At 47.0% G+C, this 26572-nt stretch overlaps 1 protein-coding gene and 4 pseudogenes across 1 annotated transcript; 3 read left to right on the top strand and 2 right to left on the bottom strand.

Annotated features, from left to right (window-relative positions):
* The first annotated feature begins 513 nt into the window (after positions 1-513).
* On the top strand, positions 514-1280 carry LOC131588974 (feather keratin Cos2-2-like; annotated as a pseudogene).
* A 3848-nt stretch (positions 1281-5128) lies between these two features.
* Positions 5129-5892, top strand: LOC131588963 (feather keratin Cos2-2-like; annotated as a pseudogene).
* Positions 5893-8415: 2523 nt separating this feature from the next.
* Positions 8416-9186, bottom strand: LOC131588964 (feather keratin Cos1-1/Cos1-3/Cos2-1-like; annotated as a pseudogene).
* A 7310-nt stretch (positions 9187-16496) lies between these two features.
* On the top strand, positions 16497-17260 carry LOC131588934 (feather keratin Cos1-2-like; annotated as a pseudogene).
* A 7321-nt stretch (positions 17261-24581) lies between these two features.
* Positions 24582-24890, bottom strand: LOC131589031 (feather keratin Cos2-2-like). Its single transcript, XM_058858133.1, has one exon. The coding sequence runs from the start codon at positions 24888-24890 to the stop codon at positions 24582-24584; it is 309 nt and encodes a 102-aa protein (XP_058714116.1).
* Positions 24891-26572: the final 1682 nt, after the last annotated feature.

The following is a 26572-nucleotide window of genomic DNA, read 5'->3' as shown; positions in this document are numbered from 1 at the left end:
GTATTCCCAGAGGACACACAGAGATTGCACAGAAAGAGAATGAGACAAATGAGGCCAACACAATTTTGCTCTGTGCACTGTTACACTAGCAACAGGATCCAAACCTCGCTGCAGATGTAGACCCGTGTGCAACAGTGAGTGACCATCATGGAGAGATGGGAAAAGCAAGAGAAAATGATGTGTCATGTCCCCCCACATAGCAGTCCTTGGGCATGAAACTGGGAAAGAAGCACAAGACTGATGCCTATTTCCTGAAAACTTGGACAAAAAAACCCCACAGGAATGACAGAGGTGAACACATTTGTCCACAGAAGATGCTGCAAGCCGATGTTCTGAGCATTCTAAATGCACTCAGCATTGTTTTTGCCCAGGAAATCCTTGAATCTCTCATCGTAGCACTTAAAGAAATGACCCTTCATATAGGAAAGCATGCAGAATCAGCCAGGAAATGAAAAGGCAGCAATGCAGGAAACCAAGACACAGACCTACCATTAGATGGGATGGTGCACATTTGACATGAGCTGGTCAGAAAATTATGACTTCCACAAAGGTGCCTCTGGGCCTGAGGCAGGGCAGGACTGCTATAAAAGGCAGCCCCAGTCTCTGCTCTCTCATCCACTTCTCTCACCTCCTTCTCCTCAGGAATCAGGTGAGTGGCAAGATCCTGCTCCTGCTCCTGCTGCTTCAAGAGCAGCTCTTTCCTGGCTGTAGGTCTCAGCTGGAAGGGGCTCTTGTAGCACAGGGCTGGGAGCTGCTTCTGCTGGGAGAGGACAGGGGAGGGAAGGTCTTGTGCAGACAGGGAGAGGCTGGGAATTGGCTGAGAGGGGCTCCTGGGCTTTGAGCTGGGCAGTGCAATGTGAGCCAAGAGCTGCCTTGGCTGCAGGGTGTTTGGGTGCAGTACTGCTCCTCATGTGTCCCCACTTTCTGCTCCTCCCTGCCCTCTGTGCCAGGTGCACCTGTGACCCCGAGCCATGTCCTGCTGCAAGCCCTGTGACCCTTGCTGCCAGCCCTGTGGCCCCTGCCCGCTGGCCAGCAGCTGCAATGAGTGCTGTGTCAGGCAGTGCCAGAGCTCCCATGTCGTCATTGAGCCGCCTGCTGTGCTGGTGACCCTGCCCGGCCCCGTCCTCAGCTCCTTCCCACAGAACACCGCCGTGGGATCCTCCACCTCCGCTGCCGTTGGCAACATCCTCAGCTGTGGTGGAGTGCCCATCAGCTCCGGGAGCTTTGACATCTCCTGCATCACCAACTGCTATGGTGGCAGCAGATGTCGTCCTTGCTAAAGCTGCTGGCAACTTTGGGAAAGTTGAGAATCTCCGAGAACTCAGGACCTGGCTCTGGCCAGGAGATAGAGCTTTGGGATATTTCCTTTAGAGCTCCATGGCATTGTTCCCTTCTTTTATTTTTCTCTTTCTTTCCTTTGCTCCCCAGGCCTTCCTAGTGGAGATGTGTTGTCCTCCCTCCCTCTTTAGCACAGGCAGATGGACACTTTGCAGAAGCTCCACTGCATTTTAGTGGCTGCTACTGGTGCTCTCTGTGAGCTACCTCCTTTTCTTCTTTAGACTCAATAAAGTTATTTTGCATCCAAGCCTTGTCCTCCAAGTTCTCTTTCTTTCCACAGAAAGTCTTCCTGTCTGCTCAGGATAAAAGATAGAGTCCTGACACTTAATTTTACTTAGTGCCCTTTCCCCTTGGAGCTGAGGAAAATGCACCTGGATACTACGCAGTCAATGCAGGAACAGCGAGGCTCCAAAGGCTCACAGGAGTGGGTTGATGTGAATTGATAAGTCCAAGTCGCCAAACCACAGCTGAAATGCAAAGAGTAGATTTATTTCATTACCTCATTAACTGAAAGGTCCCAAGGCACTGCCAGGCTGCAGAGACACATAAAATGGGAACAGTGGCACTATTAGGGTCAGTCCAATCCTGGCGGGTCACTGACTGTCCCAGTATCTCAAGGGGTCTCATGTATGTGCAGTTTATCACAATGCTATGCTTTTATGACCTTTGAGTTTTTTGATTTCTCACTCTCCCAGCAGGAGGCTCAAGACTGTCTGTGAGAAATGCCTCTTAAGGTTTTGATAGCTTTTATATTATCTCTCAAAAGAGACAGAGGATAATCAGCAGTAAATATGTGAAGTTTCCCACATGGATATTCTCAGCCTTCCCACCTAAAAGGTCACTTTGTGCAAATCCATCATTCTCCTCTCCAAGTCTTTCAGTTTTAACCCTTTTCTCCCAACAGCCGGGAAACAGCAATGTCTGGAAACAGCCACAACCTCATCTCTACCTTCTCCTCCCCTCCATTACCCAGTCTAGGATCCACAGCCTGCACACAGAAGCACAGGCAGAGGAGGTGCACATCTCACAGGGGCCCTCAGCTCAAGCAGTGCCCAGCTCTGTCCAAAGATGCAGTGCTGAACTATTTCAGAAGTTAGGATTGGTAACAGCCATATTCAGGATATGCAGTGGTAAATGACTTTTGGTTGCATTTGTACAAATTACTTTGGGCTTCACTGTTAATTCACATTTCTCCCATGTATGGATAGATGTAATCTGTCAATCATTGCCTTCTTGACTGAAGCCTTTGACCAAACCTGTGCCCAAGGGGGACTGCAAGGCAGACAAAGGAAGATGGACCCTGGTGAAGACAAGGTCTGCCATGGACAGCCCACAGATCGAGAGTCATCAAATGGTTTAGGTTAGACAATCTTGTCCCACGGCGCTGCCACGGGCAAGGACACCTTCCACCGGACCAGGCTGCTCAAAGCCTTGCTGTCACCAAAAACTGGGAAATAAACTCTCCAACCAATTTCCTGTGTCAGAAAGGAGATGTTTTATTAGCAGAGCTGGATGCATGAGGATGTCTCCTCTAAGCATGGCCAGTAACCTAACAGACCAGGTTGTAATCTGAAAACTAACACATATTCATCACTTTATTGAATACATGCATGTATGTTAATTATGTCCATCGACTTGTTTGGATATGGTTCCAGATCTGATGAATCTTTTCTCTGTGAGAGTATCCCAAATATGTGGACAAGTCATAAAGTACTACTCCATTATTCTTCACTCTGACACACAAAACTAAAATATTGACTAATACATATTAATCACTGATATAAGTAAATGAGGAAGCATTAGGCCACATTAATCTCTGGTATTTTTAATAAGCACTGTCTGCTACAATAGTAAGCATTAACCATGAATATAAGAATCATACACTATGTGCTAAAGTCAAAAGAATTTTCTAATATCTGCCCCCACTGCTGCAAAGACTCCTTGAAGAAATAGAACTGGGTTGTTAGCAAATCCCCACTTTGAGATTTTAATATAGTTTCTTTAAAGTGTCATAGCCAGTTGTTATGTTGACCTAGTCTGCACAGCAGTAAGCACTGAATTAAAGAACAAGTGTTTAAGGTCATGTGTACCACATCACATCACAATAAGTACAACAGATTGTTTTAACCATCCTAACCATCTGAAGCTGAGGAATGTTGTTCCACTCATTAAACCAGCCAAGAGAAATCTAGTCCTTCTGTCTCTGTAGCACTTGTGGCTGGATTCTTAAGTTGTTTCTTTCTTTTCTATTAGTCTGGAGTTATTGGAAAGATTGAATCAACACATTCCTTTAAATTCTTCACATCCCTGATTATGTCTCAACATCAAGTAGTCAATTGCTGCTCGATTTTCAAGGGCAGCTTCTCTGACATGTGTCATTTATGTACTTTGAGTTGTTAATGTTTGTGAAGTGTAATTTATATCTTTAACTAAAGCACATATGGTTCTCTTTATGGTGGGATAGTTCACCCCAACTCCAGGTGTTCAAAAGTTCCAGTTCACTCTCACTGTACAGGGTCACTTGGGAATCACAACCCTCTGTCAACTGATAAGCTGAGCAGTTTTCTCTTTTGTGCTTCACATTGGTGAAATAGTTTCTTGGTAAAATAGTAGAAGAGTTAATCTACCAGTGGCAATGGGCCCTCAAGGAATATTGGCCAGGACATATGGGTAGGCCTGTCAGCCACACAGCAAAACCCATCCTATAGGCAACTTTGTGTGCTCCCAGGCATAAGAATTTTGTTCTGTGCTATTGCATTTTAAGGGAGGTTGTAGCTGTCTTAGATGTTAACGCTCAGAGGAGCAACTGACAAATGTTACACATTGCTTTTCTCTGCACAGCCTGATTGTGGCAGACACTGATCCCAACTTGTGAATCACCTCAGCCCTGCATGTCTGGACAGCAGCTGGGCCCTGCCAGGTACTGAAGGAGGTACAGATGTCATAAGGGTGTCATGTCTTGACCACGCTCATGGACCAGGTAATGGAGAGGAGGAGAAGGAAGGAATGAGGTCTTGAGCTGTTACCCCCACAGTGAAGATTATTTTTCATGTTCACCACTGCCACTCTTTGCATCCAGGATCTTTCTGATGGCCACTGCCTGCAGACTAGCCAGGGATGTCTTCATCAACTGCAAGGGAAAGGACACAAAGTAAAATCCACTCAGGGACTCCCACCCATAGCTTCACTACCTTTTTCACTGAACAGCCTGGAAGTGTTGGCACAGAACGAAGGACCAGGTAGGGATGCACAACATTAATGAGTCTACAGAAGAAAAGGAGGTGGCTCACGGAGAGAACCAGGGCCAGCCACTAACATGCAGTGGAGCTCCTGCAGGGTGCCCATCTGCCTTTCAAGATGAGGGAGAGAGGGCAACACATCCTCTCTAGACTGGACTGGGGACACATACAAAACAGGAGGTAAGAACGAGCAGAGTGGAAGGTGGAAAGAACATCGAAATATCTGTCATGTCCACTCATGTTGCAGTTCTTAGGCATATGAAGAAGCACAAGACCAGTGCCAATTTCCTGACAACTTTGCCATAAACAACCCAATCAGAAATGACCAAAGTGACCATGACCTGCCCACAAGGGATGCCATCACCCCTTGATCAGAGCTTCTGTCTGCGCTGACGTTTTCTGCCTCAGAAATCACTGACCTTCTCATCACAACAATTACAGAATTAGCCTTTCATATAGTAAGCATATGGCAGAAGTCAGGAAATGAAAAAGCAGCAATGCAGGAAACCCGGGCACAGCTCCATTATTAGCTTGGATGGTTTGCATTTGCCATGAGCTTGTCACAAAATAATCACTTCCACCGAGGTTCTACTAGGCCTGAGGCAGGGCAGGACTGCTATAAAAGGCAGCCCCAGTCTCTGCTCTCTCATCCACTTCTCTCACCTCCTTCTCCTCAGGAATCAGGTGAGTGGTAAGATCCTGCTCCTGCTCCTGCTGCTTCAAGAGCAGCTCTTTCCTGGCTGTAGGTCTCAGCTGAGAGGGGCTCTTGTAGCACATGGCTGGGAGCTGCTTCTGCTGGGAGAGGACAGGGGAGGGAAGGTCTTGTGCAGACAGAGAGAGGCTGGGACTTGGCTGAGAGGGGCTCCTGGGCTTTGAGCTGGGCAGTTCAATGTGGGCCAGGAGCTGCCTTGGCTGCAGGGTGTTTGGGTGCAGTGCTGCTTCTCATGTGTCCCCACTTTGTGCTTCTGCCTGCCCTCTGCGCCAGGTGCACCTGTGATCCCGAGCCATGTCCTGCTGCAAGCCCTGTGACCCTTGCTGCCAGCCCTGTGGCCCCTGCCCGCTGGCCAGCAGCTGCAATGAGTGCTGTGTCAGGCAGTGCCAGAGCTCCCATGTCGTCATTGAGCCGCCTGCTGTGCTGGTGACCCTGCCCGGCCCCGTCCTCAGCTCCTTCCCACAGAACACCGCCGTGGGATCCTCCACCTCCGCTGCCGTTGGCAACATCCTCAGCTCTGGCGGAGTGCCCATCAGCTCTGGGGGCTTTGACATCTCCTGCATCACCAACTGCTACGGTGGCAGCAGATGTCGTCCCTGCTAAATCTGCTGGCAACATCCTTGGACAAGAACCTCCACGACCTCAGGACCTGGTTCTGAGCAGGAGATAGAGCTCTGGGACATTGCAATTATAGTTTCGAGCCACTGTCCCTTTCTCCTCTCTCCTCTTTATCTCTTTCTTTAGCTATCTGTGTCTCCCCAAAGCAACATGAGAGAACCTTTTGCCCTTCCTCTTCCTCCTTAGGGTGGGCAGATGAACACCCTGCAAGAACTCTTCTGCATCTTAGTGGATCTTCTGGGTGCTCTCTGTGAGGCACCTCTTTTTCTTCTTTGCACTTAATAAAGTTGTTTTGCAACCAAGCCCTGGGCTCCAAATCCTCCTTCTTTCCCTGGCTACTCCAGTCAAGTCAAGCAAATAGTTGGAGAAAGCAAGTGTTGGGACTTCCTGGAGTGAATTTTACTTCATGCCTTTGGAGGTGTCAAAATCTTCCCTGGCTACCTCACAGAGAGAATGGTCATCAGGGAGACCCTGGCTTTGAAGGGTTGCAGCAATAGAGATGGTAAACAAAGTCCTGGGGACAGCCCACAACCTCAATCTCTGCCTTCTCCTCCACCCCATCACCTGGTCTACAGTCTGTGGTTAGCAGAGATGGTCAAAGACAGACAGATGAGATATGTACCCCATACACTCCTTTATTACCTGGTGAGGCCCAGCTGCATTCCAGATATGTGAGGCTGAGGTGAATCACCAGCTAGTATCAATATCTGCCATATTCAAGTTATGCAGTCACAGTCCCTATTCCTGTGAACCAAACACCCCCATGGGCTACTGCCTGGCTGGGCTGTTGGTCTTGCTTGGGCAGAGTTTTCTTCATTTTTGGGTTATCTTTTTGTTTTTGTTCCCTTGTCTCAGAGAAACTACAGATAGCAATTCTGAACTTCCTGGAGGTGAATCCCACAGGTGCTGCCTGTCACCACAGGCAGCCACACTCAAGCAAGCTGGTCAAGATGGATTAGCCCCCACTTCAAGAAAGAAGAATATGGAAACTGAGACTTTCTCTTTCATGGCAGTTTATGTTTGCCTGTTGGAGTCAGAGGGACAGAAAATATTCCCTTATCTGTGCTGATAGACTGACACCCAAGAGAACACTGAGCTTAGCCTAAAGCCATGGAGAAAGCTTCTAGAACTAAGCAGAGAAACTGAGAATGTGAATGTGTGAATTAGATAGAGTTGTATTAAATCACTGTGTGAAAAAGTTTGGAGTTTGGAGTTTTAGTTATATTAATATGTGAAATACAAGATGGAGGATTTGGGACATTGTCTCTTTCTCCTTGTTCCTCTTCTTTCTTCATCTTCTTCCTCTAAGGGTTTTTGGGTAATAATGAGTGATTGAATGAAAGAATCCGCAGTGCAGCACACAGGTGTCAGGTCATTGGGTCACTAAAGAAAATAAGTTATTTGACATTTGATTATTGGGTAAATGGACACATAAAAGGCCTTGGAGAGATTCTTCGCCCCTCCATTTTGCACCTTGCTACCCTAGTGTATATAGCTCCTTGTACTCAGTAAATATGTAATATAGATAAGAAAGAAAGACTAAACAAATAAACAACTGAGCCTAAACACAGAAAACAAGCCTTTCTCCCTCTTCTCCCCTCACCCCAGGAAAAGAAGCAAAAGAACCAAATCACCAATGTCCCACTGTGACATTTTCAACATTTTCAACATTTTCAGGGAAGAGAACTGAAGTTTCTTTCAAGGGTATTGTTCCACTAAGTGAGGCCTGATGAGCTGAACATCCCAACAGACTAGGAACAGCACAGAAGATACACGAAAGATAATGACTATCAATGGCCATTAATGGACCATCAACTCCAAACAACACCCCTGGCATGGTCTGAGACATCTGGTCTGAGAAAGGAGAGACAAGAATGAGGATCTAATTAGCATCAGAGGCGAAGGCGAAGAGATCCGTAACCAATAGGAAACCAAATACTAAGAACTGCATAACTTGAGACTGATCAACACTGAACCAATGAATCTCTATGGGTCCCAGGAATTGTTTTTCCCTTCCTGACACCCTTTGGAGCCAGTCTCCCTAATGGCCTTGGCTGCTGAGAAGCCATGGATGACTTTGTCATCTCCAAGGGAAAAGGCACAAAGGAAAGTCCCATCATTTGCTTTCTCCAGCTATTTTCCCTGAACAGACTGAAGAGTTGTTACAGAATGAGGGAGGACTCAGACGACCATACATGGATGCAAAACAGCTTTATTGAGTGTAGACGGAAAAAATACTCAGAGTGGCTCAGAGAGGGCACCAGGAGGAGCCACTAAGATGCAGAGGGGCTGTCCCTCTGCTTGGCCTGCAGAGGGAAGGGAGAGCAACGGGGGTCCACTGAACTGGCTTCAGAAGACATGGACAGCAAAAGAAGGAGCAAAAGGAGAGAAGAGAAGGAGGGAACAATGGCTTGAAACTCTAATTGCAATGACCCAAAGCTCTATCTCCTGCTCAGAAAAAAGTCCTAAGGTTGTGAAAGTTCTTGCCCAAGGATGTTGCCAGCAGAATTAGCAGGGACGACATCTGTTGCCACCAAAGCAGTTGGTGATGCAGGAGATGTCAAAGCCCCCAGAGTTGATGGGCACTCCACCACAGCTGAGGATGTTGCCAACGGCAGCGGAGGTGGAGGATCCCACGGCGGTGTTCTGTGGGAAGGAGCTGAGGACGGGGCCGGGCAGGGTCACCAGCACAGCAGGCGGCTCAATGACGACATGGGAGCTCTGGCACTGCCTGACACAGCACTCATTGCAGCTGTTGGCCAGCGGGCAGGGGCCACAGGGCTGGCAGCAAGGGTCACAGGGCTTGCAGCAGGACATGGCTCGGGGTCACAGGTGCACCTGGCACAGAGGGCAAGGAGGGAGCAGAAAGTGGGGAAACATGAGGAGAAGTACTACACCCAAACACCCTGCAGCCAAGGCAGCTCTTGGCTCACATTGCACTGCCCAGCTCAAAGCCCAGGAGCCCCTCTCAGCCAGGCCCCAGCCTCTCTCTGTCTGCACAAGACCTTCCCTCCCCTGCCCTCTCCCAGCAGAAGCAGCTCCCAGCCCTGTGCTACAAGAGCCCCTCTCAGCTGAGACCTACAGCCAGGAAAGAGCTGCTCTTGAAGCAGCAGGAGCAGGAGCAGGAGCAGGATCTTGCCACTCACCTGATTCCTGAGGAGAAGGAGGTGAGAGAAGTGGATGAGAGAGCAGAGACTGGGGCTGCCTTTTATAGCAGTCCTGCCCTGCCTCAGGCCCAGAGGCACCTTTGTGGAAGTCATAATTTTCTGACCAGCTCATGTCAAATGCAAACTATCCCAGCTAATAATGGGGGTGTGTCCTGTTTTCCTGCACTGCTGCCTTTTCATTTCCTAGTGCATTCCACGTGTTTTCTTTTATGCAAACTTATGTAAGTGTCAAGATGAGAGGTTCAAGAACTTGAGGGCAGAAAAACATCAGCACAGGCACAATGCTGAGATCAAGGGCTAGCAGCATCCCCTGTGGGCAGGTGTCGTGAACCTGTTTCATGCCTATAGATTTGTTTTTGTCCAAGTTGTCAGGAAAGGGGCACCACTTTTGTGTCTCTCACCTGCATGCCCAAGGTCTCCATTGTTTGGGCACATGACAGAGCTTCCTATTTCCTATTTCCTTTTATAAGTTCCTATTTCCTTTTTCCACTTTTCTCTTTCTTTTGTTGTTATTATCTACCCAGGTCAGTCTAGTGGGGACATATTGCCCTCCCACCTTTCACAGGAGTGGCTGATGGACAACCTGCAGGATCTCCACTGCATCTTAGTGGTTGCCCATGATAGTCACTGTAGGAACTATTCCAGTCTGCTCAAGGAAAAAGATGGAGGAAGAAGAGGGTAGGAGTACCTGCAGTGGATTTTACTTTGTGCCCTTTTCCTTGGAGCTGATGAAGATGTCCCCTGCTACTCTACAGCCAATGGCAATTAGACTACCAATCCAAAATATACTGGCAGTGGAGATAGAAAACAGTGCCTGGGAACAGCCCACAATTTCATCTCTTTTCTTCTGTTCCATTGCCTGGTGTATGTGGCCAGTAAACAGGAACAGATATGTCCCTCATACCTCCTTTAGCAAATGGCTGAAGGGCCCAGCAGCTGTTGTTATATTCAGTTCTCAGACATTTCACAAGTTGGAATTGGTATCTAGCATGCTCAAGCTATGCAAGTGTCATGGTTTGGCACTGGCCCAGCACCAGGCACCCACAAGTGTGGCTTGCTCACCCTCCCCTCCTACAGCTTGGCAGCGGAGAGGGAAAAAAATGAGTGACATAAGAACCAGGAGAAAACACTTCAAGGGAAAAACAGGCTCAACTTAGAGTTGCAAACTGACTTTACTACTATCAGAATCAGAGGAGGATAATGAGAAGTAAAATAAGCCCTTAAAACACCTTTCCCCATGCCCCCCTGCTCCCCCCAGCCTCTCCCTCCTTCCTACCAACAGTGCAGAGAGACAGGGCATGGGGGTCTTTGGGTCAGTTCATCACCAAGATTTTTTTTTTTTCACTGCTCCTGGAGAGGAGTCCTGCCCCTGTGAGGCCATGGGGTCTCTCTCATGGGAGACTGTTCTCCATAAACTTCTCCAGCATGGGTCCACTCTCACAAGCAGCAGTCCTACCACACCTGCTGCAATGTGAGTCTCTCCCACAGGCACACAGTTCTCCCAAAACTGCTACAAAGTGGGTCTCTCTTCCTACGGGGTGCAGTCCTCCAAAGACAGGCTTCTCCAGCCTGGAAACAGGGGCTTCCTCTCTCCACCAGGTCTTCCACTGGCTCACAGCCTCCTCCAGGCATCCACCCACTCCAGCATGGGCACTTCCCCCATGGGCTGTGGGTGGATCTCTGCACCGCCTGTGGATCCCCATGGTCTCACAGGGGCAGGACTCCTCACCAAGGTCTTTACCAGGCTCTGCAGAGGAATCTCAGCTACAGCGCCTGGAGCACCTCCTCTCCCTCCTTCTCCCCTGACCTTGGTGTCTCCATCTTGTTTTCCCTCACAGGTTCTCACATCCTCCTCTTCTCTAAGAGGAGAAAAACTGTGTGACTTTATTTTTATTTTCTTAAATATGTCATCACAAAGGCATTACCGACTGTCGCACTGTATTAGGAATGGTGAAGTGGCAACATAGACTCTCTAGCTTTGGTTGCAAAAAAGAGCAAGTTTTATTCTTCCAGATTGTATTTTATAGACAGTTCTGAGAAGGTCCGAGAAGGTCCTAGAAGGTAAAACTCTCATTGGTCATGAAACTAACACATCACCATCACTGGAGAGCTAGGAACACCACCCCTTGACCGTTTCTTACAAGTAAACAACAAGGCAACAAGCAACATCTGAAAAGGTTGTTTTTCCTTCTCTAAGGGTTGTTTGGATTCCTCCTTATGATTTCTCAGGCCAGAATGAGAAATTTATGGGACTTAGTTTCACACAGGCTCAAGCTAATGCCTGAAGCCTAAAAGTCTCTCACTTGACCATTGTCAGTTCCCACCAACCTATCTCATTGGCCCAGTCTTTACCAGCAGCATGTCCATCTTCAGAGTCATTAGGAATTGGCTCTTCCTATGTCCAGAAACCAAGGCTTCACCTGCTCCTAGTGAGACCCAAGCACTGGTCTCTGTTGCCACCACTCAAATCATCTCCAGTTCCTCTTCACTCAGTGTGACCCTCACAGACAGCCCCTCCATGCGGGTCCTTGTGATGAAAAACTCTCAGTGCTCTTGGTAGGTCTCATTTAGTTACTAAAATATTGTGATGAAGTCCAAGCTCTCACATCCCTGCTCTGCAGTCATCAGAGCCTCTGGACAATTCTGGAGTGTCTCCCTGAAAATTCAGACTTTTTATCTTGTTTACATAGTTTCTAAGAGCTTTCCCAAGACAGTGACTGCAAACATAGATATGTATACATTCTTTCTGATACACTTCTTTTGATGGACATCTCGCACAACCAGTGTGATTGGAAAGGTGGTAACCTAACTATCCAATCCTTGGTCATTGCTGAGAATCTATAAATACTGAAGTTGTAAAAATAAAACCAGTTTTGTCCTTGTCATACGGGAGCTGTGTCTGTGTGAATCATTGTGTGCCCTACAGTGACACTGGAGTGCTTGGACCAGGACACTTCCAATGTGATGAAGGACCTGGGCAGTTGCTGCAAAGTTGCATTCTGCATCTTCCGTCACCCCCAGGAGCTTCTCGCTTCCTGAGTAAATACAAATCAAGACTGGAAGAGAGGGGTAAAAGGAAGCTGTGAAGTGTTGGCATGCATGTTGCATTACATATGCCAGGCAGCAAACAGTCTTGAACCACATCTGGAGTACTGTCTCTAGGTCTGGGCCCCTAAAACAGCAGATCCCCAACACAGAGAAGAAGGGGAACTGCTGGAAGGAGTCCAGAAGAGGCCCATGAAGAGGATGAGAGGGCTGGAGCACCTCTGTTAAGAAGACAGGTTTAGAGGGTTAGGGTTGTTCAACCTGATGAAGAAAACTCTAGAAAAACCATTTTGCACCTTCCAGTACCTGAACAGCTTCTAAAATAAAGCTGGAGAGGGACCCTTTTCAAGGTCATGTAGTCATAGGATAAAGGGAAATTGCTTTAGACTGAAGGAAGGTAATTATAAAAGAAATATTAAGAAGAAATTCTTTACTGTGAGGTTGGTGAGGCACTGGAACACCACCTTTTCCCTTAGGCAGTAAGCCCAGACCTTTATGCAAAATGAATTTTTGTCTGCTGATCTCTGGGGAAAATTGGGATGTCAGGGGAGAACTGAGGCCCTTTTCCCTAGCTCAGCCTCACACATAAGGGCCTTCTGCTTGCGTGTCGAGACAGGAGAGCTGTACCATGCCCTCCTAGCTTCCACCTCACATGAAGCTCATGGGGAATCTCAGAAATTTGGGATTATAAAGATAGCTGAGATATTCTGGACTGTTCTGTCTGGGAAACATGAAGAGTGGATGGCCAGAAGACAAAGACAGTGAGGGATGGATGATTAGGAAAAGTTGTAAACCTGCCACTGTGCCCAGGTAGGCAAGTACAAGGGCCAATTAACCTCATTGCCAGGAGTATCATCAAATGGGAGGAAAGAAATTTATCCATCACCAACTTGATGCAAATAGGCAGACACTTTGTTGGGGGTGCCTGGAACACTGGGGCTAGCTCCTCCATAAACATGTTCCACTTAAAAAACAAAACCCATCCATTTAATAAACTTTTTTCTGCTGAATCATCATTACATAAGTTATTTTACTTCTGTAGATTATGCATATTATGCCCACTCTTAAATTTAATCTTTACATTGATCAGTTCCAATAGTCAATAACTTTATCAATATTCTTATCTTCAAACAGTCATTGCTGTCTACTAAAGTCTACTGATTGGAATCGTTGATATTAGAATCAAGATGGGGAGGGTAGTGGGTTTCCAAGCAGCACAGCTAGTGAGCATAATGGTCTCCACAGTTTCTTGACAAAACCTAAGGGTCCAGTAATTTCTTGCTGAGGTTTCTATGGTTGCACATTTTAAACACAGCACTCCTAGTATCTCGATACCTTATTCTTCGCTATTTTCTACTTATAATCATAGCTAACCCTTTTTATATCATAAAATTGATTATTTGATCAAAACATTCATAACAAGGGGAAAAGCAGTAGGAGAAGACTGTTCTGGCTGGGACAAACAGGAAGCAGAAAACATAGATGGTAAAGGAAAAAAATTCAGTGCACTTCTAATTCCCATAATGAATGTAAAACCAGAAAGACTCTGGCTGGCTTCCAGATGGTTGCCCCCTCCCTTTCCTTCCTCTATGGGTCAGAAGCAAAACTAAGGTGGAAATGGTCACAGTTCAAGATAAAGACAGAAGAGTTGAATATCAATAAGTGCCATGGGCAGTGCAGACTTGACTTGGGGAATATTCATTTAACTTATTGCCAATTAAAGATAGAGCAGGATGGTGAGAAGCAACAAAAAAAAAAAAACCCACCTTCACTCCATCCTCATCTCTATTTCACAGCATCAACTTCCCTCTTTTATTCATGATTCTTCTGTTTCCTCCACTCCAAAGCAGTGCAGCAGGACGCAGAATGTGGGGTTGTGGTCTGTACACAACTCTTCCTTCCTGTCACTGCTTCCACCCCTCATTTTTAATGTGCTCAAGCGTGAGCCCTTCCCATAGGTTGCAAACTATCAAGATTGGCTCCCATGTGCATCCTGTCCATGGGCTTCAGTTGTACCAGCTTGAGTCCTCCAAGGGCCACCATTTTGCCAGGATCCCGCTTTAGCGTGATCTCTGCACAGACCACAGTTCCTACAGGATCCATCTACCTGCTCTGGCATGGCATCATCCATGTGCTTCTCTGTGGATATCTGCTGCACCATGGTCTCTTCCATAGGCTACTTGGGACCCTTTGCACCATTGCCTGTGGCAACTTCTCCTCCTCCCCTTTTTCTAGTCTTGGTGTCTCACATTTTTTGGGTCATCCCTCACTTCTAGTGGAGTGTGCTGCCCTTTCCTGAATGTGCTTTCATGGAGACACCACCAGCATTGCTGATTTCTTCACGTGGGGCAACAGTGCATCCATTTAGGAGGTAACTGAAACAGACTCTGTTATGTGTGGCTGTCCCTGGATTCTTCTTACAGTGACCACCCCTTCAATCTTCCTTCCCCACTACCAAACCTTCTCAAGTAAAATGGTATTATTAGTCACACTTAAAGATTTGGAAGAAATGCTCCAAAAAACCCAGCCATCTAATGTCCTTTCTAAATCCTACAGGAAATGGAACAGGTGCAGCTTATTAGGACCATTTCCTTAATATTATTATTGTCAGATATTTACTCATAGATTTATAGAATCACAGAACATCCTAAGTTGGAAGGGACCCAGCAGGATCATCAAATCCAACACCTGGCCCTGCACAGACACCCCAACAATGCCACCCTGTGCCTGAGAACATTGTTCAAATGCTCCTTGAGCTCTGGCAGCCTTAGGGGTTGTGACCATTCCCTGGGGAGTCCACTCAGTGCCTGACCACTCTCTAGGGGAAGAACCTTTTCCTAACAGCCAACCTGAACTTCCCCTGACACAACTTCACACTTTTCCCTTGAGTCCTGTCCCTAGTCACCAGACAGAAGAGATCAGTATTTGCCCCTCCACAAGTCATAGATTGCACTGAGCTCTCCCCTCAGCTTCCCCTTATCCAGACTGAATGAACCAAGTGACCTCAGTGACTCCTCATACAGCTTCCTATCCAGAGCCTTCACCACCTTTGTGTCCCTCCTTTGGACACTTTCTAATAGCTTGATATTTTTCTTATATTGTGGTGCCCAAAACTGCCCCCAGAACTCAGGGTGATGCCGTCCCAGTCCTGAGCAGACTGGGACAATGCCCTCCCTTTCTCAGCTGGCAATGTTGGGCCTGATGCCCCCCAGGACATGGTTGGCCCTCCTGGCTGCCAGGGAGCTGCTGACTCATATCCAACTTGCCATAAACCAGGACCTCCAAGTCCCTTTCCTCATCTCTGATCTCCAGCCTCTCTGTCCGCAGTCTGTCTGTACATCCAGGGTTGCCCAATCCCAGGCACTTGCCCTTGTTGAACTTCATATGGTTGGTGATTGCCTACCTCTAATTTGTTGAGGTCTCTTTGCAGAGCCTCTCTGCTTTGAGGCAGTTGACAGCGCCTCCCAGTTTTGTATACTCTGTGAACTTACTTATTATTTGTTCAAGTCCTGCATCCACATTGTTCATGGAGATGTTGAAGAAGATTGACCCTAAAAGTGAGGAACCTCACTGGAGACCAGTTGCCAGTCTGATGTCACCCCATCACTGTCACCCTTTGTACCTGACCCATGAGCCAGTTGCTCACCAATCACACAATGTATTTATCCAGTGGTGTCCTGGACAGTTTGTCCAGAAGGATCCTGTGAGAATTGGTATCAAAAACTACAGAGAAATACAAAAAAGATTGCATCAGTTTGCTACCATTCAGCAGCTAGGTAGGTTACCTTGTTGTGAAAGGAAATCAGATTTGACAAGCAGGGCTTTCCACTCATGAACTCACACTGGTTGTGAAAAATGACTGCTTGTTAATCTTGTGGTTTTTTAATATTTCATAGAATAATCTCACTAATTTGACTAGGGATTTTACTACAAGCCTAGACTGACACACGTGTGGTCACACACGCCTTCATGGAACAAACAAAAAACTGTACATTCAAATAAGGTCAGGAAATGTCATTTGCTGACAACCCTGTTGTGGAGATGCAGCATGTCCCCTCACAGCGAAGTTCTTGGGCACGTGGGAGAGAAGCACAAGAGCAGTGCCCATTTTCTGATGACTTTGCCACGGACAAGACCACAGGAATGACACAGGTAAATATCACCTGCCCACAGGGGATGCCAATGACAATTAATCTGAGACTTCTGCCTGTGCTGACGTCTTTCTGCCTTGGAAATCCTTGATGCTCTCATCCCAGCACTTACAGAAAGAGATCTTCATATAGGAAAGCACGCGGAATCAGCCAGGAAATGAAAAGGCAGCAGTGCAGGAAAACAGGACACACCCCCCATTATTAGCTGTGATAGTTTGCATTTGACATGAGCTGGTCAGAAAATTATGACTTCCACAAAGGTGCCTCTGGGCCTGAGGCAGGGCAGGACTGCTATAAAAGGCAGCCCCAGTCTCTGCTCTCTCATCCACTTCTCTCACCTCCTTCTCCTCAGGAATCAGGTGAGTGGCAAGATCCTGCTCCTGCTCCTGCTGCTTCAAGAGCAGCTCTTTCCTGGCTGTAGGTCTCAGCTGAGAGGGGCTCTTGTAGCACAGGGCTAGGAGCTGCTTCTGCTGGGAGAGGGCAGGGGAGAGAAGGTCTTGTGCAGACAGAGAGAGTTTGGGGCCTGGCTGAGAGGGGCTCCTGGGCTTTGAGCTGGGCAGTGCAATGTGAGCCAAGAGCTGCCTTGGCTGCAGGGTGTTTGGGTGCAGTGCTGCTCCTCATGTGTCCCCACTTTCTGCTCCTGCCTCTCCTCTGTGCCAGGTGCACCTGTGACCCCGAGCCATGTCCTGCTGCCGGCCCTGCGACCCTTGCTGCCAGCCCTGTGGCCCCTGCCCGCTGGCCAACAGCTGCAATGAGTGCTGTGTCAGGCAGTGCCAGGATTCCCACGTGGCCATCCAGCCCTCGCCCGTGGTGGTGACCCTGCCCGGCCCCATCCTCAGCTCCTTCCCACAGAACACCGCCGTGGGATCCTCCACCTCCGCTGCCGTTGGCAACATCCTCAGCTGTGGTGGAGTGCCCATCAACTCCGGGGGCTTTGACCTCTCCTGCATCACCAACTGCTATGGTGGCAGCAGATGTCGTCCCTGCTAAAGCTGTCTAAAGTCTTTAGGCAAGAGGTTCCAACATCTCAGAAACTGGCTCTGGGAGGAAATAGTGCTTTAAGACATGGCATTTAGTATTTGAGCCATTGTCCCCTTCTAGTACTTTTTGTATTTCCGTTTCTTTCTGTGTTTCCCTCAGCCAGCCTAAGAGGACATGTTGCTCTCCCTCTTTCGGGCAGGCAGGTGGACACCCTGCAGGGGTTCCACTGCATCTCTGTGGCTGTTTGTGGTGTTCTCTGTGAGCCACCTCTGTTTCTACCTTACATTCATTAAAGTTGTGCATCCAAACCTTGGCCTCTAAGTTGTCCTTCTTTCCTTGGCAACTCTTCCAGTCTTCATAGGGTAGAAGGTGGAGGGGAAGAGCGGGGGCTCCCACTCTTTCTGCCATTTCCATTGGAGTTGATGAAGAACATCCCCAATTACTCCACAGCCAATGGCAAACAGGGAAACAATGGCTCCAAGGGGTGTCAGGAATGAGGAAACAGCAGTGACTGGGAACAGCTTACAGCCTCATCTCTCCCTTCTTCTCCCCTGCATTACCCAGTCTAGGGCAAATGAGCAGAACATGTGGTCAAAGGCAGATGAGACAGGTACCTCACAGTCAAAAGGAATGGCAAAATTCAGTGTCTGCATAAAGTAAGAAAATTTTATTAGTATATGACATACTTAGTCTACACTAATTGATAATTATAATTGTAATTGATACGTTATAGTAGTCCCAGACCTACTACATAAGCACATGGCAGTGGACTTCGGATTAAGTGGCTTAGTGAAAGGGAAGAGAGAAATTAAAGAGGTAGACATTAAATAATGAAGGAAAGACAGAAAGAAAGAGGGGGAAAGAGAGGGAAAGAGAGCAGTAAAGAAAGAGAACTAGAGAGAAAAAGAAGTCCCGCTACCAGCATCAATCCAGCAGGTGAGATGTCAGTCCTGGTTTCAGCATCCATCCATCTGTGCCAGTCCAGTCCACTGGATATCCAAGATCCTAATGGCAGTGGCCAGTTTTGGGGTGGTTTCTCTGTCCCAAAGACAGGTTCCTCACTTTCTATGCAAAGGAGCTCTCATGCACAGTCTGTTCTTTCTGACCTTTCTGGAAATGCGTTGGAGGCTTCAGGGGTCTTTGGTGACCTTGATCCCCCCGTGTCCCTGTACATTTTGCGACCTCATTTGTCTCCTTGTGCTTTCCTGTGTTGTGCTTCTCTTCAGAAACTACACCAAGGTTGTTTGTTCCAGAAAAGTGCTGTCCTACCTCTTATGGCCCCTTCTCCAGCCACATCCTGTTTTTTCTCACATCATCTTCAGGAAGTCCTGAAGGCACAGCAAAATAACAGCTCAGGCACACAATGCCCCATGGACTTTGTTTAGTTCCCCTATGCTCTTCCTGCCCAGACTTCATGGCTCAGACACCATCTGTGTCCATCTCACTGAGCACTGGTGTAGGAGCATTAGAAGATGAGGGACTCTTGTGCATGTCTCAAACCCACAGCTTGATGGCTGTGGAGCCACCTGAGGGTTCTTGGTAAGAAGACACTGTGAGAACAAATGGGATGTGGCTGGATAAGTGGCCATGTGGAGGTAGGACAGCACTTTTCCAGGACAAATGTCCTTGTTCTGCTTGGATATTCCATCAGCTGAGTCAATGCTCAAGCCAGGACTGTGATCTATCTTCCTTTCTTTCTCTCATTTAATGCCTCTCTCTTGCTTTTCTTTCACTCTACTATATATTGACAATTGTCTTTGTTTAAAACTCAGGTGTCTGCCAAGGAAGGCAGGAACCTTCAAGAAATGGAGAATATGAAACCCTTCCATCTGAATTATTATAACTTTAAAATTATGGGGCTTTCAGGCAAAGATATGGGAAAAGGAACAACAGTTCTTTACTGGTCTGTATAACAACTCAAACAAACAACACCCGGGCAGCGGCACCAAACAGAACCAGACACCAGGGCCAGCCTTGTCTCGGCCGCAGGCGCTTTCCCCTTGGCTGCAGTTCCGGGCACGGCCGGCAGGGGCGCTGGTGGCTCCCGGCCAGGCAGGGCGGGTGCGGTGATTCCCCCGCGCCTGCAGGGGGCGCTGTGGCTCGGCCGTGTCTCCCTCAGGCGGTGATGGCGGCTCAGGCGATAGAGGAGAGGGGACGTGGCTCCCTTTGTAAAACTCTCGGGGAGCAGCCGGTCTCAGTGCCACCATGGGTGGTGAAATGTGCTGTAGCAGGAACTGCAGAGTGCGGAGCTGGAACTGCAGAGGTGAGCAGCCTCAGGGAGGCAAACGAAGCATAGCAAAAACCCCCAAAGCTGTAGCAGGAGCAGCGGGAGTCCAGGTGGATGTGAGGTGTCAAAATAAAATGTAGCAAAAACTTCCGAAGTAGGGGCAGAAAATGGCAGGGCTGGGCAGCCCCAAAAGTAGAGAAGATGGAGAGAGGGGGTTGTTTTGGGTTTTCCCTGTGCTTAGTCATTGATGGGGTGGCAGCAGACCAGGAGAAAAGATTCACTCACACTCCTCATCCAATTCTCCTTTCTGCCTCCAGAAAGAACTGAAGAGAGTCATACAGTTTATTTCAGGCAATTGATTGCCTGTAGTGTGCCTTTAACTGCTGCTGTGCTAAATTCTGCAGAACTAGTAACTCAAATTTAGAGAGCCTCCCACTTGTGTGTAGCAACTCTGGATGTAAAATAAATGGGTTTTTTTATGATGCCATGCCAGGAACATGGCAAGGCTCAATTTACACTTGCCTGGAAGGGTAGACAATACACCTTTATCAGACTCTTACAAGAGTATAAACATTTCCGCATGATTGTACAGGCTGTGCTTGCCAAACATTTACAGACAGTCTCACTTTCTCTGGACATGCAATTATGTAATATTCTAATTGCAGGAGACACCACCACCAGCAGCCCCTCTGAAAAAGTGAGCAAAGCAGCAACAGTAGTGTGGCGAGCAGTTAATGAACTAGAAACTGAGACTACACCTGAGGAATGTCAAGGCCGAACTGGTCCTGATGGACTAAAGACATTTTTATTTCTCGACTCAAGTGCATTAAAGAGACAGAACAGAGACACTCTGAGTGGGAAAAGGTACTTCTGTCATTATTCCAAGCTGTTATACACCCTGAGCAACTAAGGGGTAACCTGTCTGGGCCAACTCTGCTGAGACTTGTAGTGTTTTATCTTTCCAGGAACATTACTGGGAATTGTGCCAGCATGTCCCATTGAAGTTTGAGTTACTTATCAAAGAACTGCTTATCATTTTGGTAGGAGCAATCATTGCCAGGAGGAACCAAATTTGGATCACACATCAACAAGCTCAACCCACAGGGCTGAAACCTTCACTTCTTTTGTTTATGCTAATCAATATGGTAAGCATCTGCATTCTGCACTACACACACTTCTCTCTTGTGGCTGCAGTTTACTGGGGCAACAATTACAAAGGAAGGTGACAGTCAAAAGGTAACCTAGGATAATAAAAAGGAATTCCACTCCTAGCAACTAGATAATAGTAGCAAGTATTAATTTTCCTTTATGATCCCACAAACCATAAACCACAGTTCTTGTTTCAACAGTACACAATGCTTCAGTATATACCATGTACCAAATCATTGTGTCAGGATGAAATCCCAATGGAGATGCACTCTAGTCCCTAGAGTACAGAGTATGGTCCTGATGGAATGGATGTGCTTTTGTGAGAACCCCTCGTGATTTTGTATTTGTAGACAACATTATTGTACATACAAGTACCCTAATATTTGTGCTTGTAACTTCGTTGACATTATGGGATATGATTTTAGTTATTCAGCTCCTGTTATGTCTTACCAATTGTAATGATTTAATTAGACACTGACTTAAGACCAGCAACCTATTCCTACTGAATGAATCTCACTTGGATGTGAAAAATGCTATTGAAGGAAGCTTGGGAAAACAGACAGAAAATTTTGATTACCATTCATCCTGATGTAGAAAAATCCACTGGGTGATGGAAAAATCAAAGAAAGACAGAGGACATCATTGTTGGGACATTTAAACTGGGTAGTCACCAAGAGCAACTGAAGCTCTTAATAACACATTGTACCCTGTGATTTTCCTTCTGATTTTAATATTTTTGCCTTTTATTTTCGTAATAAGATTGTATATTAAAATGTAAGGGATTATAAAGACATTAACCTCCAAATTCAGACACAATTTATATAGCTTTTCCCCTTTCTCTCTCTCTCTCTCTTTCTCTAGTTCCCCTTTTTCAGTCCAAGTCCATATTGATGTTTGAGCCACAGGTGATAAGGTGATAAGGTGATAAGGTGATAAGGTGATAAGATAAGATGATGTCTCAAACACCAATAATCAGATAGCCATGGAGCCAACCAAGGACTGTTGGTAAGAAGGCACTGTGAGAAAAAACAGGCTGCAGCTGGAGAAGGGGCCATGCAGAGGTAGGCAGCCCATTTTTGTAACAAGCATCCTTGTTCTCTCTCCTGGAGACAAGTACAACACAGTATGGTGCAAACACAGGAATGAGGTCACAAAGTGAGCGTGGACTGTCAACCAAAGGTTTACCCAGCAGCAGTGAGCACTGGTTTGGTCAAAGGCCTCATCCAGGTGATATCTTAATTTTTAGCTTTCATATTTTTCAGATTATGTGCTGCCCGAGTGTGTAGTTCTGAGCTTCATATTAAGTGTTATTAAGCTCTCTTCACAGAATAAGTAGACAAAACAATCCTTTTTCAGCTTGAGACCAAGGACAACTGTTACAAGTTTTAGGCCCAAAAGCATAAACAACAGTGGACTGCAGAGGGAAAACAAGAAGGATGGGACTTAATAATCTGAAGCTGTAATTGGACAATTAATCCCAATATGCAAATGGCCCAAAACTTATGACAGTATGAGACCTCGTGACTGGTCATCAATTTTGTGACTATTTTGGGTTCCTCTTCAGTATAGCCCTGGCCAGACTCTTGTACGGCCCAACATTGTTGTGGTTTTGAACCAGTAATTAACAAAAAGGGGAAAAAAGGATTACTTATTTTTTTGCTGTGAGATATGGATTAAAACAAGAGCAAATCAGGCATAACACTTAAAAGGAATAAAGAAAGTTTATTGACAAACTACAAGAATAAGAACACCAGAATAAACTTTTAGAAAAACCTTTTCATTTCTCACTGCTCACCATTCTTTTGTTCACATGACAACAGAGACAAAAACTTCAGAATTTTGATTGTTTAAACAGTCTCAATTTTTTCTATAGTCTTTTCCTCAGTTTCTGTAGAGAAACAGAAGTTCCTTTCTGTTAATTTATGGAGTTTCTCACAAGAAAGCTATTTTGTTATAGTCTTCTGTTTCTTTGATATCAGCTGCTCAGAGCTGCTGTTATCAAAGCTCACTCCTCCCATTTCACATCACTCTGAAATGTGTTATGGGTCATTAGTTTGGGGATAGCATTTTTAAGGATAAGTTAGTCAAAGGCAAAAAAGTATTCTTCATCTGTTTCTGTGCGCTTCACTAGAAAACAGTTTTCTCATTGCCTCTCAAGGCTTCAAATTTCCCAGCACTTCACTATACCACAATTACTCTACTTTTTACTCAAATTTACACTTTGAACACTCTATTCCTCCCCATACACTATCATGAATTAAAGGAGTTCTTTTCAGGACTTTATTGTCCATCCCCATAGTTTTAACAGAAAGATATTTCAGCTTAATTAAAGCATCTTCTTAATTCTCTACCTTTCTTGAAGTCTCTTTTCTTTCTTGCCACTAGTAGTTTATGAAGTCTCTTTTCATGTTGATCACTCTCTTCTTCTCTTTCTGGATAAAAAGATTAATCCGCAAGTCTTATCTGGATAAGAAAGAGTTAAAATCTTGCCCAAGCTTTTGTAGATGGTTCGGTGATCTCTGCTGAACAGGAGCTGGAGCCGTCTGCGATGGAAAGTTCCTCATAGCTGCTTTGGAGAGCGTGGTCTCCGTCTCTGCTTGCTGCAGGCTCATAGCCCCTCTCCTTCTTCACTTGGCAGTTTTCTAGTGAATGTAGTTACAGCAAAACCTGCAGCCGAGCCAGAGATCGGGCCGGGCCCGGCCCAGCCCGACCTGGCCCGGGGCAAGCCCCCGCAAGCCCCATCTCCCAGCCGGGAGACGAGAGACGCGGCGGGCCCGGCCTGACTCCCGCCCAGCCACACGTGGCCAGGCAGAGCGAGAAGCCGAAGTTCTGCTCACCTTTCACAGCCAGAAAACAAAGAGCACCACAGACTTCTGGTTGTACACTTTAAGGTGGGGTTCACAAGTTGATTCTACTTTTCAATGGCTAAAACTGCTGTCAATTCTCAGCAATGACCGATAATTGGTCAGGAGAGACGACTCCCAGGAGTCCCCAGCAACTTTAACTTTCTTAAAGGTAAAGTAACCCCATGACAAACATGTATCCATTAAGGCCTTTTAATAAATACCTACTTTATTCTTTAACTCTGTCTGGCCTCTGTTCAAGGTCAGCCTCTCAAGGCATCACAGGAAGAACCTGATGGACAGATTACATACATTCATACATGTGAGAATTGTTACAAATTTATAATAAAGTCAGAAGACATATTCAGATGAAAGTCATTTACCACTGCAAGTGGTAAATGAGTATGTAAATGAGTATCAGCCAAGTATGGCTGATTGTCAATTACCTCAGCTCTGCATGTCTGGATACCAGCTGGGTCCTACCAGTGCTGAGGGAGTGTATCTCATCTATCTGTGCTCGTGTGCAGGCCATGGACTGTAGACCAGGCAATGGAGGGGAGGAGAAGGAAAAGGTCAGCTTGTAGGCTGTACCCAGACATTGTCATTTCCCTTCACAGCTGTTGCCAAACTTCGGAGCCATGGTTCTCCTGAAGACCTTGTCTATTGAGTATCCAGGGATGACTTTGTCAGCTTTAAGAGAATTGAACCCTGTTCTTTCTCCACCATTTTCCCTAAGCAATATGAAAGGTTTGCCAGAAAATGAAGGATGACTCAGAGGCCAAGGCTTGGATGCAAAAGTATTTTATTGAGTCTAAAGAAGAGGACATGGCTCACAGAAAGCACCAGAAGCAGCCCCTAAGATGCAGTGGAGCTCCTCCAGGGTGTCCATCTGTCTGCCTTAAAGAGGAAGGGAGGGCAACAGGCTCCCCTGGGCTAGCCTGGGGACAAATGGACAGCACAGAAAGAAGATGGAATAGTAGGAGAAAGAAACATCATCCTAAAGCTGTAAATAGAATGTCCAAAAGCTCTGTTTCCTGATCAGAATCATGTTCTGCCCAGAAACACGTTCTGAGGTCGTGGAGGTTCTTGCCCAAGGATGTTGCCAGCAGATTTAGCAGGGACGACATCTGCTGCCACCAAAGCAGTTGGTGATGCAGGAGATGTCAAAGCCCCCAGAGCTGATGGGCACTCCACCACAGCTGAGGATGTTGCCAACGGCAGCGGAGGTGGAGGATCCCACGGCGGTGTTCTGTGGGAAGGAGCTGAGGACGGCGCCGGGCAGGGTCACCAGCACAGCAGGCGGCTCAATGACGACATGGGAGCTCTGGCACTGCCTGACACAGCACTCATTGCAGCTGCTGGCCAGCGGGCAGGGGCCACAGGGCTGGCAGCAAGGGTCGCAGGGCTTGCAGCAGGACATGGCTCGGGGTCACAGGTGCACCTGGCACAGAGGGCAGGGAGGGAGCAGAAAGTGGGGGCACATGAGGAGCAGCACTGCACCCAAACACCCTGCAGTCAAGGCATCTCCTGGCCCACATTGCACTGCCCAGCTCAAAGCCTAGGAGCCCCTCTCAGCCAGTCCCAGCCTCTCTCTGTCTGCACAAGACCTTCCCTCCCCTGTCCTCTCCCAGCAGAAGCAGCTCCCATGCCTGTGCTATGAGAGCCCCTCTTAGTTGAGACCTACAGCCAGGAAAAACTGGTCTTCAAGCAGGAGGAGAAGAGGTTTCCCACTCACCTGAGGATTCCTGAGGAGAAGGAGGTGAGAGAAGTGGATGAGAGAGCAGAGACTGGGGCTGCCTTTTATAGCAGTCCTGCACTACCTCAGGCCCAGAGGCACCTTTGTGGAAGTCATAATTTTCTGACCAGATCCCAGCTAATGGTAGGGGCTTTGTCCTGGTTTCCTGCACTGCTGCCTTGTCATTTCCTGGCCTCTGCCACATGCTTTCCTATATGAAGGGTCATTTCTCAAAGTGCCAGGATGACAGCATCAAGGATTTCAGGGCAGAAAGACATCAGTGGACAAAGAAGGTTTAGATCAAGGGCTGTTGGTATCCTATGCAAGCAGGTGATTTGTACCTGTCTCATTCCTCTGGACTCCTTTGGTGGCCAGAAATCAGCCCTGCTCTCATGCTTCCTGTACACATGCCCAAGGTCTGCGTGTGACATGACACATTTTTTCTTTTGCTTCCTTCATCACTCTGTCATCAATACTCGGTGTTATACTCAGGTGGGCTTCTGCTTGGTGTATTTGACTCTAGTGCTGTCCTAAAAGTACTCAGAAAAATTGTGCAGTCTCATTGGCCTCATCTCATGTCATCTCATGTCATCTCTGTGCACTCTCTGTAGGTCCTCTGTCTTTCAGTGGTGCACTTGAGTCTGTTCTGCCAGTGTGAGGGTTCCATGCAGAGCACACATGTCAGTGTGGGCTTGTGAGGTCTTCATTCTGAAAGCATGTGCAGATCATGGTGGGGGATTCTCCCTTGTTGTGTCCTTGAGCCCCACAGTGTTGCCAGAAGGAGACAATTTACAGCTGAACAGTGCTGTCTTCAGCCTCGCAGAGAAGTGTCCAGAGAACTGAAATGTAGCCTCTGCCTCCTGCACCCTCCATTTTTTGCTTTATGTTTAGGTAGACCACCAAGAATGTCTGTCCACTCCTTCAGGATGTAAATCCCTAATAGATCCCTTCTGGTATAATGTTGCTATACATTTTATATATATATATATATATATATATGTGTGTGTGTGTGTGTGTATATATGTATATGGGGAAGGGACACAGGGTCCCCATGTCCAGGCCAGTGCCTGATGCACTTCTATAGCTCAGCAGCCCAGTGCTGAGTGAGGCAGTGCTGAGACCTCCCAGCAAAGGGGTCTTGGACCTGACCCACGTTCAGGTGTTGCTCTGCTGAGATATGTAGGACAGCTGGACCAAGCCAACATAAGGGTTGCATAGCTTAGTGCTTCTCCCTTTCCTCTGATGGCCTTGTTGGAATCTTTGCCAGGTAGTTCTGCTGGGAGGCTTCAGCCAGAACCAACTCCTCTTCCTATTGGGGCAGCTTTCAAGATTAGGTCCTCGTGCTTGTAATCTGAGTTAGATCTCTA

Source organism: Poecile atricapillus, chromosome 27 (genome assembly GCF_030490865.1).
Source record: "Poecile atricapillus isolate bPoeAtr1 chromosome 27, bPoeAtr1.hap1, whole genome shotgun sequence".
In the NCBI taxonomy this organism is placed as follows: Eukaryota; Metazoa; Chordata; class Aves; order Passeriformes; family Paridae; genus Poecile; species Poecile atricapillus.
This window is presented reverse-complemented; position numbering and strand designations above follow the sequence as displayed.